At 40.7% G+C, this 13,820-nt stretch overlaps 1 protein-coding gene across 1 annotated transcript in view; it reads right to left on the bottom strand.

Annotated features, from left to right (window-relative positions):
- The window catches only part of WDR36 (WD repeat domain 36), a 43,506-nt gene extending 31,565 nt beyond the window's left edge, over window positions 1-11,941 (bottom strand). Inside the window, exons 1-6 of the mRNA XM_070794136.1 lie at window positions 11,663-11,941; window positions 8,618-8,645; window positions 5,939-6,039; window positions 4,377-4,494; window positions 2,513-2,645; window positions 926-980 (exon numbers count right to left, since the gene is read on the bottom strand). Of these exons, the coding sequence (XP_070650237.1) occupies window positions 926-980; window positions 2,513-2,645; window positions 4,377-4,494; window positions 5,939-6,039; window positions 8,618-8,645; window positions 11,663-11,824 (597 nt within the window). The 5' untranslated portion in view covers window positions 11,825-11,941. The remainder of the gene's footprint in view (window positions 1-925; window positions 981-2,512; window positions 2,646-4,376; window positions 4,495-5,938; window positions 6,040-8,617; window positions 8,646-11,662) is intronic.
- Window positions 11,942-13,820: the final 1,879 nt, after the last annotated feature.

Raw genomic sequence — 13,820 nt, 5'->3', positions numbered from 1 at the left:
TTAATTTGCCATCAAGTAACTACTATGCATGAGATCCTGTGTAGAAGCTGAGGATACTAAAACAAATACGACGGCTGGCTCTCAAAGAACCTAATCATCACCTGTGGGATATTCTGGGTAGGTAAAAGCAAAGCAAGGTGATGGAAGTGAGACAATGAGGAATGTGTATAAACCGAGCAGGTGTAAGGAACGGATATTTGGAAAGACAAGGTACATGGCCTGTATACGTGTCCAACATGTAAGGTTCTCTGCAGCAATACAGCCATTCAGACATACAGTTCTACAAACTCAAAGACAAAAAGCAGTTTTATCCGGAAGGGTCCAGCATCTAACAAACAATTAATACTGGACACTGATTGAAGGTAGGAGGAGAAGGGGATGACAGAGGATGAGATGGCTGGATGGCATCACTGACTCAATGGAGATGAGTTTGAGTAAACTCCAGGAGTTGATGATGGACAGGGAGGCCTGGCGTGCTGTGGTCCACAGGGTCACAAAGAGTCGGACACAACTGAGCGACTGAACTGAACTGAACAGACCCATTAGCTCAAGCTACAAATCTCAACACACTGACAAAGTTCTCTGCATGACCTACAAACTCACTTGCTTCACTGAAAAAAACCTCATCTCCACTCTGACCAAGGCACTGGACTCTCTCTGTTTATAAAATGATTGGTAAACATGGATCCACACCAACCACAGAATTAAGAGACTAATTCCAAGCAAAAAGGTTTCCACAAATATTTATAGACAAAGGCACTGTTTTCAATTCTACTTCCAAAACACTGTTTTTTAGGGTAATATTTATAAAAAACTAGACTACACATTATTTTGTCTTTAGGTCCACACACATGGTTGGCCCCTGAAACTGAAAGATCCTACCATTGCCTTCATTTCTTATCTAACTTAACAGAAAAATACTAACCTGCTGAAGCGCTGTCACTCCAACTTTCCATCCCGCAAATGTATATAGAAGTTTACTACAAAAGGAAAAATAGTTGAAAGCTATTTTTTGGGGGATAAAAAAACAAAATTAACTGCATATTAAATAATGATATAGTAACTATTTATTAAGTTCTTACTCTGCCCCACATTGTTCTAAGTAGATTTATTAATCTATTTAATACTTAAAATAATGCTGTGATGTAAATAGCACCTTTTTTCAGATTAAGAAACTAAGAAACTTAATTACATGAAAAAATTAAGCTAAGATTACAAGGCTAATACTGACAGAGCCCAGACTCAGATCCTAAGCTGCTAAGAACTACGATACCATGCAGCCTCTTGGAGAAATTAAAAAGAGAAAGAAAAAAAAAAATACATAAGTAAAAACTATTTTATGTGACAGATACAATTTAAAATAAAATCTTAGATCTCACTTTTTACCGCAATGTGATACCGGAAACCTAACACAAAAAAGGAACATTACTTGGTGATGGACACGGAGGCCTGGTGTGCTGAGGTTCATGGGGTTGCAAAGACTCGGACACGACTGAGCGACTGAACTGAACTGACAACACTACTTGTATGTTACATGACTGTCATGTGACAGCAGTGATGCTGCTCTGCATTTCAGAATCAAGCCACGAATGGTAGTTTATAGAGCAGAGATACCTGAGATTGTTATGACAATAAAATACTTATTCATATATTAAATTCTTTAGGCACAGATTAGGTCACTCTCACACAAAACCTACAGAGATAACCTTGGGGCAGAGAATATTTCCATCATTATTTCCTAGCCTATTACAGAATAGGTACTCAATGATATTTGTTAAGTTGAACAGAAACACTTATTTAAAACTAATAATTAATAGGATATACATTAAACCTCTGAAAATGTTACTTTCCCTTTCGAATTTGTAGGGGCTTTGGAAAGGAAAATCTGGATGATCAAATATTTCTGACTGCTCTTTTAATGATTATAAAGAAAACTGAAAAAAAAAAAAAAAGAAAGAAAACTGAGCTGCCACTCTTTTCTCTGGATAAATGTACAAATAACAGGCAGAGATATTCACCATCATTTATCTAGCCAGCAGCAGCTATACTAACAATATTACAGACATTCATCATGTTTATGCTTGAAGATGAATATGCTTCTACTGTGAAAACCATACCTAAATGCCAGCACTAAATAAACACTGATTTGTGTCTCCATCTAATGTTTTAGTTTATTGAGAACTAGAAGCTGTTCAGTGACGACCTCAATTATTTTTCTGATCTTGTGTACTAAAGACTTCATTACAGTTTTATGAATTCTTTACAGTGCCTAAGGATATTAGAATATAGTTTTTAATGAGCATTTATGAAGCTGCCTACCATGTTCCAGGACCATATTCCAGCTTTCACATATGTGATTCCATGAGTAACAACCCCAGGAACAGGTATATTTACTGAAAACTCTCCAAAAAAGATATAAAGGAAAGAAGAATTGAGAGCCTTCAAGAATGCTTTAGGGAGTAATAGATGAGGATAAGGTAGGAATCACTTATGCTGCAAACAGAGAGCTTACTTGGATTTTACATTCCATAACTGGAGGCTTCCTTGTTCACTGCCAAGAAGTATTTTATTCAAGTAGGTACTTGGGTGCAGAATTGCAGAAATTTTAAATACTGATTTATCGAAAGGCAATTGCAGGTATTCTTCTACAAAAGTAAAGGTTATAAATAATACATAAAACAGTTTAAAATATTTTTCATACACCCATATATTTAGCACTTAAAATCTACCGTATCAAAGATTTATGTACTAATATAAATCAAAGACATATACTAACTTATAAACATTCCCTGAGAAATTAAACAAATGTGATAGGGGCAACTTGCAAATTTACTTAGATTGTCAAGAATTTTCTAAAAGTTCTAATGTCAATCCTACTTAAAATTTGACTCACTGCCAAACTGGTTTACGGGATGAAAATAAGAGTTCAAAAAAAAAAAAAAAGACACTAAGGGAATCAGACTTAGTAGTTTTATAATTTGATCAAGAGGCAGCTAAGGTTCCGAATCAAGTGCATGGGAGGGAAGGAGCAAATATCTAAAGAGTTTGATTAGCTCCTCAAACATGTAAAAAGTCAGAGGCAAACTTAAATCAGAAACAAGCCTTCTCACAGTTACACAGGAGATCCTCAAACGGAGGAGAGGAAAAGAACTTGCAGCCCTGAGTGGAAAATGGCACAGCCTGCTGTCTTCTGCTGCAAGCTCAAAACATTTTTTGAAACATCACATGCTTAAAATTCCTACATGTGAATTTTGTTTTCTACTTCACAGTTCATCCATAATGAAAACACTTTCTCACTTAATTTCCCAATGAACTTGAGTATCAGAGAACGAACACTTCTATTAAACTTTAGTTTCATTCTATCTGGCTGCTGCATACTCCAGGAGTATGTGTATCGCAGTTTAAGGAGCATAGATAACAGACAAGAATTATAAAATCCTTTACTTAAATATTATTTTAAAAGATCCTCGCCGCTATTTGTAACTAGCAGTCTTACTTAAGATCACTACAAAGAGCTCCCTGAAGACACCATGCTGCTGCAAGAGGAACAAAAAGCTAGGTACCAGTATCAAAAGAAAGCTGGCTGAACTCTAAGAGTCAGATTCTCTAACTTCATAAAAGGCCTTTTAATAGCCATCTGCATATGGACTATGGTTGAAATTCTGTTCCCTCCACTTGAGCAAAGAAAAAACAAGAGTGGCTAACCTGAACAAGAACATGGAATGACTGCCAGGAGGGCAATCCCTAAGACTTCTACTAAAAATAAACATACTACCTCAAAAAATGAGTTAATCAAGAGGTAACAAACGCTAAAAATGCACACAGATCAAAAAACTTAAAAGCTTTAATTCATGTCAGACCCCAGAGTCTTTTACCTGACGAAAGCTGCGGTTATTCTGGTGATAAATTCCTAACCTTTGGTGATAACATGACCCTATAAACATAGCACAGTGACACTGTTTAAGAAAATCACAATTAAAGGACACTGACTCATATTCTTTGAAAAAGGATATTTATTTTCCTTCAGATGACTGGATCTTAAAGTTTATATTACAATCTCACTTACGAAAATTGAAAAAGCAAACCAAGTATTACTCAGGTGTAAGTATACACCAAAATTCTCCCCACAGAGAAAATATCACGTCATTAAACTTGGAGAACTATAATGCAAAGCATTATGAACAGCTCAACTAGCTAACTAAAACTGCTTAGCAATTTTTTTACTTAGAGCCCTTTTGCCTTATACACATTAAAGATTCTTAAAAATTTTTTACTGCTTACATGTGAAACCTCTGGTATAGAAGTCATCCTTACAGAGATATTTTAGCTAGACACATACTATTCCAAGATAAAGCAGTAAATGGGTTAATTCTTACCTTCTGAATATATGTGCCAAATAATAAGAACGCTGTCAGTATCAACAGAGATAACGTGGTCCCCAAAGGGCTGCAAAAGATGGATTTCTGCCTTATGACCCTTAAAGGTATGCACTACCTGCAACATCAAAATTAAAGAATTTCATGTTATTCATTCATCATGTAGTATTATTCATATTAACCAAAAAAACCACACAAATCCTGAAGATGCTCACATTAAGAATGCCCAACTTTCGATTACCCAAGGTTAGATCAACAAACAGCAAGGAATCACACTGCTTCCCCAGCGAGTCCAATTAGGAAACATGGGCTAGGAACATGGAAATGAGATCTTTGAGGCTCAGCTTTTCAACTAAGCTTAGGGAGAAGGCATGCAAAGAGCTGGGTCCCTCAGCCAAGCCAACCAGCACAACTCCATGCATTTTGGAAAAGTGGGATGTTCTAGAAGGCTGACCTCTATAGCCACCACCAGCTGGCTTCCACAGAAGACAAGGGAGGGCGATATAGGACACTTCTTCCCTCCAGCTTTCTGCTGGACACAGACATTCTGACCCTGACAGCAGTCCCTGCACCTCACTCATTACAGTCCCTCCCCCACGGTTTCAGTTCTCACCAGGCTCCAGGAGTGCTATTTCTTCTCCTTCTCCCTCAGGCCCTATGGATGGTAACAGTTTCCTACAGTTCATAGTCTCTGATAGCTTTCTACTCCTCATCTGTACATTTATCTCTCAGGAAAAACCACAAACTGCAATATTTTGAACAAAAAAAGGGCCCTGACTCTCTAAAAAGAAAAAAAAAACTTTTACTGCCTCTCAAAACAAAAACTCCCATTAAAGAACTTTAAGTTGCCTTCCTCTGCCACGGTAGAGATGATGGAAAACACTGGGAACAAACATCCGTAGCCTGAGTCAGACTTTGAGAAGTACAGTAATTCCATCACCTGGCTATCTAGCCATCCCCATGGCTACATTCCCTTTCATTCTGGACCGCTAGTGCCAGGTCATCTCTCAAATTAGTCATCTGAGGACAAACTTAGAAACCTACGAGTAGATTAAGACAAGAAAAGATCCTCCCTTAGTAGAGAGAGCAGAAGATCTAGCTTTTTCTATGTAGGCAACAAGCACCTGGGTCTTAGAAAATGAGTCATGGGCTACGATGTTCGTAACGAAAAAATCAATCCACATAAAGCAGTGGGACAGATGTGAATCTCTTAGGAAAATATTTTCAAAATACTCTTGACTGAATCCTACCCCAACCAAATAAAGTAGAAAACTCCAGAGATGGGACCTGGTTGGAAACAAACAAGCTGTAGCAGCTAGCTGCCCAGATGATTCTAAGGTTGATCCCAGGCAAAGAAAACCAAACCAAAGCATCACTTTTAACTGATTATGAAAATTTGATGAAATCAACTTTCTCTTCCTCCAGCAAAGTGAATATACATTAAAAAAACAAAAAAAATACGTCGAGAGTGTCTCAGATGAAGAGCAACATTAAAGTTCCCTCTCACTACCATGACAATCAATCACTGACTGCAAAAGACAAAACAGTTCAATGATACAAACCTCTTTATTACGGGCGAATGCAGAGAAAACATTCCCATAAGCAGCAAAGACTAATCTCCCATCAGCTGCCATACAGCAGATGTCCTGTGGGAGAGAGTTACCTGGAAAAAAAGAAATATAAAATGAAAGAAGTAAACATATTTTTTAAGAAATAAAGATATTTAAGATTATGGAACAAATACAAACTTCAATTATGCATATAACATCTTTAATTTCTTATAATTTAAAAATATGCACGTATGACAATCAGAGCATACAATTTAGACTTCAGTGTTATTTTAGACATCTAGTAGCAACAATCACATTGAAAATATGACATCACCTTGACTTTCTCTCAGAGAATTAATGTCCAGTATCTGCAGACACAAGAACATAATCCTAAAGGATTGAGAAGCTTTTTGAGGTTATTTGGGGGAAAAAATCCTCACTCAGTACACAAAACTCTGGCAGATGGTCATCTAATCTCCATGTGAATGCCTTCAGCATATTTTAAAAGTAGGTCAAAACTGAGAACTCTTAACTCTACCATTTGGAGTAACTTAAAAAAAATTCCATATGATATTCTACACGCTGACCCTTTCAAGTGAATAATACGGTTTCCACTTAGTCTTCTCCAAGGCAAACATGCCTATCACCTCCAGCCATTTCTTATCAGGATTTCTTGATTCCTCTCTCACTACCATGGTCACATGGGCTTTTACTTTTTATTTCCCATTTTGGGGGCGGGACTGTTAAAACATAAGAGAATTGTTTTAAGTATCATTCACGCTGTTATTACATTTCCAAATACTATTTTTATAGGTTTATCATTTTAGTATTGCCCTTCTACAGCCTTCTATAATCTTTTTAAAAACTTAGATTTATCAGACATACACTCTAAACTCATATAGCTCTGTTTTTCTTACAAAAATCACATTTGATGGTGAAACTAGAATCTCTCAGTCCTAGCAAGCTCTTCATTCTATAAAAGAGTTTAAAAAAAAAAAAAAAATTCTTCCATTGCAAAAAAATATCAAAATGTGGGAAAAAGGAAAACTCTTTCTTACAATGGAATGATAGAATCAGAAAACCACTATTTGATAATCATTCTACTAATAACTCAGGTGAGAATCACCACTAAATCATAGTCAGCAGTACTTTGACTATCAATCAGTATGACTAATCAAAGTCAGTATGAAACTTTGAACAGTAAAGACTATTTAAAGTGAAAGTGAAGTTGCTCAGTCCTGTCCGACTCTTTGCGACCCCATGGACTGTAGCCTACCACACTCCTCCGTCCATGGGATTTCCCAAGCAAGAGTACTGGAGTGGATTGCCATTTCCTTCTCTAGGGAATCTTTGCGACCCAGCGATCGAACCCGGGTCTTCTTCATTGTTCAGTTCAGTCGCTCAGTCGTGTCCAACTCTTCTCGACCCCACGAATCGCAGCACACCAGGCCTCCCTGTCCATCACCAACTCCCGGAGTTCACCCAAACCCATGTCCATCGAGTCAGTGACGCCATCCAACCATCTCATCCTCTGTCGTCCCCTTCTCCTCCTGCCTTCAATCTTTCCCAGCATCAGGGTCTTTTCCAATGAGTCAGCTCTTTGCAGCAGGTGGCCAAAGTATTGGAGTTTCAGCTTTAGCATCAGTCCTTCCAATGAACACCAAGGACTCATCTCCTTCAGAATGGACTGGTTGGATCTCCTTGCAGTCCAAGGGACTCTCAAGAGTCTTCTCCAACACCACAGTTCAAAAGCATCAATTCTTCGGTACTCAGCTTTCTTCACAGTCCAACTCTCACATCCATACATGACCACTGGAAAAACCATAGCCTTGACTAGATGGACCTTTGTTGGCAAAGTAATGTCTCTGCTTTTTAATATGCTGTCTAGGTTGGTCATAACTTTCCTTCCAAGGAAAGTTGGTAGGTTAAGCATGGAAGGCATATTCTTTACCGTCTGAGACGTAAAGCGTCTACCTGCAATGAGGAAGACCCGGATTTGATCCCTGGGTCACGAAGATCCCCTGGAGAAGGAAATGGCAATCCACTCCAATACTCTTGCTTGGGAAATCCCATGGACAGAGGAGCATGGTAGGCTACAGTCCATGGGGTCGCAAAGAGTCCGACACAACTGAGCGACTTTACTTTCACTTTCAATGTATCTTACCCCATGCACTTACTACATTTATTAGCTACAAAGGGCAAGTCTTCAAAAGGAGCTGCTTGATAAATGTCACCTTAACCAAATGATCAAAGTTTTCACTGCCAGGAAAAAGACTAACCAATAGCATGTGCTTCCTGATATGGTTCGCTGAGAATTCAGCATCATTTCTTTGTTATTCTTTCAACACTGCAGAACCTGAACCTAATCATGAGGAAGTATCAGAAAAAGTCAAATCGAAAAATATTCTTTAAAAAAGACTAGCCTACACTCCTCTAAAAATATAAATGTTGTAAACCACAAAGAAAGAGATGAATTAGTTTAAAGAAGACCAAAGAAAAATGACAACTGAAAGTAACAAACAATCTGTCCTGGATGTTCTTGTTAGCTATGTACATTTACCATAAATACATGCCTAAGTTTTTATGTTTCACAAGTCTTAAATTTAAGTCCAAATTTTAAAAGAATGTTAAAAGATACTAAACATGCACAAAGGATACTAAACATGCACAAAGGATAAAGTCTATACTTACTTACTGCAACCAGACTAAGTTTCTGAACCTGTTTTTAAAAAAGAGAACAAATGATTAAATTTTTTCTAACAAAAAAATTATAATAATCTAGCACTTAAACATGAAGCTCTAACCTCATACATAAATTTGCTATGCGGTCCTTCCTTAAAAAGACACTTACTGATAAGAAGTGTCGGGAATAATAATCATCGGCATTAGCCGATTATTCGTCCAGTTCAGTCCAGTTCAGTCGCTCAGTCGTGTCCACCTCTTTGAGGCCCCATGACTGCAGCCCACCAGGCTCCTCTGTCCATGGGATTCTCCAGGCAAGAATACTAGAGTGGGTAGCCATGCCTTTCTCCAGGGGATCTTCCTGACCCAGGGCTCAAGCTCAGGTCTCCTGCATTGCAGGCAGATTCTTTTACAGTCTGAGCCACCAGGGAAGCCCATTCTCATTACTAGGAAAGCTTATATTTTCTACTACTTCGTCAGTGATGGAAGGGTAGGCATCACGTATAGTTTTATATATGGGTCATGTAATAAACATTTTTAGGCTTTGCAATCTGTGCGGTCTTTGTTGCAATCACTCAACTGATAATATATCACAGAAGCAGCCACATATGGAAAAAAAAAAAAAAGCATGACTATATTCCAATAAATTTGAGTTATGGATATATAATTATAATCTTTAAAACTGTCATATGCTGTGAAATATTATTTTTCTTTTGATTATTTCCCGGCCATTTAAAAACGTCAAAACCATCTAGCTCAGAAGCATAGAACACAGAAGGGTATAAGGAAGAACTCAAGAATGTGACAGTGTAAGACTAAAAGTGCCCTTGAAGATGAATTAAATAATCCATGTTTCTTAATTGAGAGTAGACGGATGCCTCCATCCCACTCAAACTCTGACTGTACTGCATCCTACTACTATGCAAACTTTACTTGGAGATTATGCTAATATTAGAATAAACACAGAAAAAAAAACAAATAAAAATGTGATAGGTCATACAAAAACAAAATGTTGGCAGAATTGGCTTGCAGCCTGTAGTTTGTGGGCCCCAACCTATGGTTACTGATCTAGCTATGTGACTTTGAGAAAGTTACTCAACTGCTCTGTGCCTCAAATTCCTCACCTATAAATTAAGGATTAAAATAGGTCCCTAATTTTATGGGATTATTATGAGGATTCAATGAGTAAAATTTGTGTGAAGAGTTAGAATGGAGTCAGTCATACAGTAAATCCTCAATAAGTGTTAGGTGCTATCACCAACACCGTCTCCATCTCGGAGATGGCCTTCCCTTTCCATTCCTCACTTGCTCTTCCTGCTACCAACAACCAGTTCTTCTTGCTAACAATCCATCTGATTTTCACAATGCTTCAAGGAAAGCTTATATTTTCTAGGAGGACAACTTTACAACAGTTTCCAGGAAAAGTGCTTAATTAACACTGACTAGTTTTAACCTCCTCAAGTAAGGCCCCACCTTTCACAGAGCATACCTTCATCAAGAGAAGACAAAAGAAAGAAGAAACAGCAACAAAAGGCTATTTCAAAGACTGATGATTTATTTTAGAGGAAAAATCATCAGCAACAAGCAGGAAGGCCTTGGGCAAGTAACAGTTTTTCTGAGATTTAGTTTCCTAGGTCAGGAATCAACAGTTAGAACTGGACATGGAACAACAGACTGGTTCCAAATAGGAAAAGGAGTACGTCAAGGCTGTATATTGTTACCCTGCTTATTTAACTTACATGCAGAGTACATTATGAGAAACTCTGGACTGGAAGAAGCACAAGGTGGCATCAAGACTGCCGGGAGAAATATCAATAACCTCAGATATGCAGATGACACCACCCTTATGGCAGAAAGTGAAGAGGAACTCAAAAGCCTCTTGATGAAAGTGGAGAGTGAAAAAGTTGGCTTAAAGCTCAACATTCAGAAAACGAAGATCATGGCATCTGGTCCCATCACTTCATGGGAAATAGATGGGGAAACAGTGTCAGACTTTATTTTTGGGGGGGCTCCAAAATCACTGCAGATGGTGACTGCAGCCATGAAATTAAAAGACATTTACTCCTTGGAAGAAAAGTTATGACCAACCTAGATAGCACGTTCAAAAGCAGAGACATTACTTTGCCAACAAAGGTTCATCTAGTCAAGGCTATGGTTTTTCCTGTGGTCATGTATGGATGTGAGAGTTGGACTGTGAATAAGGCTGAGCGCCGAAGAATTGATGCTTTTGAACTGTGGTGTTGGAGAAGACTCTTGAGAGTCCCTTGGACTGCAAGAAGATCCAACCAGTCCATTCTAAAGGAGACCGGTCCTGGGTGTTCTTTGGAAGGAATGATGCTAAAGCTGAAACTCCAGTACTTTGGCCACCTCATGCGAAGAGTTGACTCATTGGAAAAGACTCTGATGTTGAGAGGGATTGGGGGCAAGAGGAGAAGGGGACGACAGAGGATGAGATGGCTGGATGGCATCACTGACTCGATGGACGTGAGTCTGGGTGAACTCCGGGAGTTGGTGATGGACAGGGAGGGCTGGCGTGCTGCGATTCATGGGGTGGCAAAGAGTCGGACACGACTGAGTGACTGAATTGAACTGAAGTCCATGTAAGGGTGCCACAAAATAACGAACATTCTTGGAAAGAAACGCTGCAAGGTTTAGAGGATGTGGCGCCTCTGAACTTTGTCATGGTGGCAGAAAATAGATGTTCAGGGGAAGTTTAGGGAAATTAGTCTGCTATCAAATGTAGAGAATCGCGTAAACCGTAACTAATCTCACCCTCCCCAGCTATCCCAGTGTATTTTAGCCCGCATCTCTAACGCGGTTCTCCTCAGGAACTGCACAATGAGATGGCTTACAACCCTTTCTAATTAAAAGGGCGCGGGGGAGCAGTTTCCTTCACCGCATTTATTTCTAACCAAACACTCTGCCGCTGAACTGCGACGTTCTCCGGGACCTCCCCCAGCCCGACCACCGCCGGGGCTCGTCGCAGGCGGACGGCACGCGCGGTCCACACACGGACGGCCCGGGAGGAGGGCGGCGCGACCCCGGGGCACTCACGTCGTAGGTGTGGAAGCTCTTGCCCACGCACGTGGTCACGTAGAACCGACGCTTCAGGGCACTGAACCGCACCGCGTGGGGAATGTCGCTGCTGAAGAGCCCCAAGGCCCGGAACCCGGCGAAAAGGGCGCTGGCGGTGCGTTCGCCCGGGCCTCGCTCCATCACGGCCGTCGACGGCGGCCTAGCGCCTACAGTCCCCGGGAGACCGCGCGCCCGGGATCCGTCAGCGCGTCCTCCGCAGCACAACCCTCGACCGGCGCTTCCGGCGCCCTAGCGCTTCCGGTGCTCGCTGCCAATCGAGCGAGCGGATGCTGTCTTCGGTGCAGCTGAAAAGTAACTCCCTGCGGGACGCGAAGGGGAGCCAACACTTGGGTTCCGCGGCCCCAGTCTAGCGCACGGTGAGGGCGTTCCCCGCCGTACCCGACTAGCAGACACTGCGGTCGCTTTCCCGCGGGCCTGGAGGGGCGGGGCCGAGTGGGAAACCCGGCGGCCGAGGGAGTTGAGGGAACGCGGAAGTCTTTGCCCAGGTTTTCCAGACGGACGCGTCTAATCCGACTGGAGCTGGGGGGACGTTTCTAAAGGCCCAGAGCCTCCCGGTGGCTCGGCTGGTGAAGAGTCCGCCTGCAGCGCGAGACACCTGGGTTCGATCCCCGAGTCTGGAAGATCCGCTGGCGGAGGGACCGGCTGCCCCCTCCAGGGTTCTGGAGAATTCCAGGGACTGTGTCGTCCATGGGGTCGCAAAGAGGCGGACGCGACTTTTTTAAACGCCCTTATCTTGTGGAGATACGTGTTTATGGATGAAATTATATATCTGGGAATTTGCTTTCAAAATAATTGGAGATGAGGTGTAGGGTTTTTATGACCTGCATGTTTTTTAATACGTTTATATTAAAGACTGTAAATTGTTGAATCTGGGGGATGGCTGTGTGAGAGATCATACTTGTATGCTTCCGTATGAAATTGAAATTTGCCATAGTGAAAATGTTTGTATTCTACAGAGTTTAAGGTAAAATATAAATTGGAATATTAATGGATTATTAAATTTTTACCTATGAATCATAGAAATATGTACAAATGGTTTTAATTATCAGGTAAACAATAAGAATGTTCTAAATTGTGTATAATGCAAATGCTGTGTTTATCATTGCGAAAAAAAAGTCTTCTGTCCATATTGGCAGTTTGGGGGGAAAATTGCAAAAGTTTCCTGATCAGGACTTTACAGTTCACAAAGACTTTGATAATACCCATGGCTGATGATTTGAATGCGGAATTGATGCTTGTGAACTGTGGTGCTGGAGAAGACTCTTGAGAATCCCTTGGACTGCAAAGAGATCCAACCAGTCCATCCTAAAAGAAATCAGTCCTAAATATTCCTTGGAAGGACTGATTCTGAAGCTGTAGTACTCCTGAAGTGAAGAGCCGACTCATTGGAAAAGACCCTGATGCTGGGAAAGAGTGAAGGCGGGAGGAGAAGGGGACAACAGAGGATGAGATGGTTGGATGGCATCACTGACTGGATGGACATGAGTTTGAGCAAGCTCTGGGTGATGGTGATGGACAGGGAAGCCTGGCATGCTGCAGTCCTTGAGGTCACGAAGAATCACACGACTGAGCCACTGAACAACAATTAGCTTAATATAATCCTCAAAAGAAGACTGAGATATTTAGGGCAAAAATTATCGTTTTACAAATGAGGAAACAACTCATTGGGAATAAATGATTTGTCCAGTTCCCAGTTTATTTAGTGCCAAATCCAGGCTAGAACAAGCTTGAATAAGCTAGAATAAGCTTACCTAGTGGCTCAGAGGGTAAAACGTCTGCCTGCAAGGTGGGAGACCTGGGTTCCATCCGTGGGTCGTGAATATCCCCTGGAGAAGGAAATAGCAACACACTGCGGTACTCTTGCCTGGAGAAGCCCATGGATGGAGGAACCTGGTGCATGGGGCCAACAAAGAGTTGGACACAACTGAGAGATTTCACTTTCCCTTTCAGGATAGAACAAGGTTTAGAAAAGGTTAAGGAAAGATCTTTGGCATTGCCTTTCTTTGGGATTGAAATGAAAACTGACCTTTTCCAGTCTGGTGGCCACTGCTGAGTTTTCCAAATTTGCTGGCATATTGAGTGCAGCACTTTCACAGCATCATCTTTCAGGATTTGG

This window comes from Bos indicus, chromosome 7 (genome assembly GCF_029378745.1).
Source record: "Bos indicus isolate NIAB-ARS_2022 breed Sahiwal x Tharparkar chromosome 7, NIAB-ARS_B.indTharparkar_mat_pri_1.0, whole genome shotgun sequence".
Classification (NCBI taxonomy): domain Eukaryota; kingdom Metazoa; phylum Chordata; class Mammalia; order Artiodactyla; family Bovidae; genus Bos; species Bos indicus.
The sequence above is the reverse complement of the archived record's forward strand: the minus strand, read 5'-3'. Positions and strand labels throughout refer to the sequence as shown.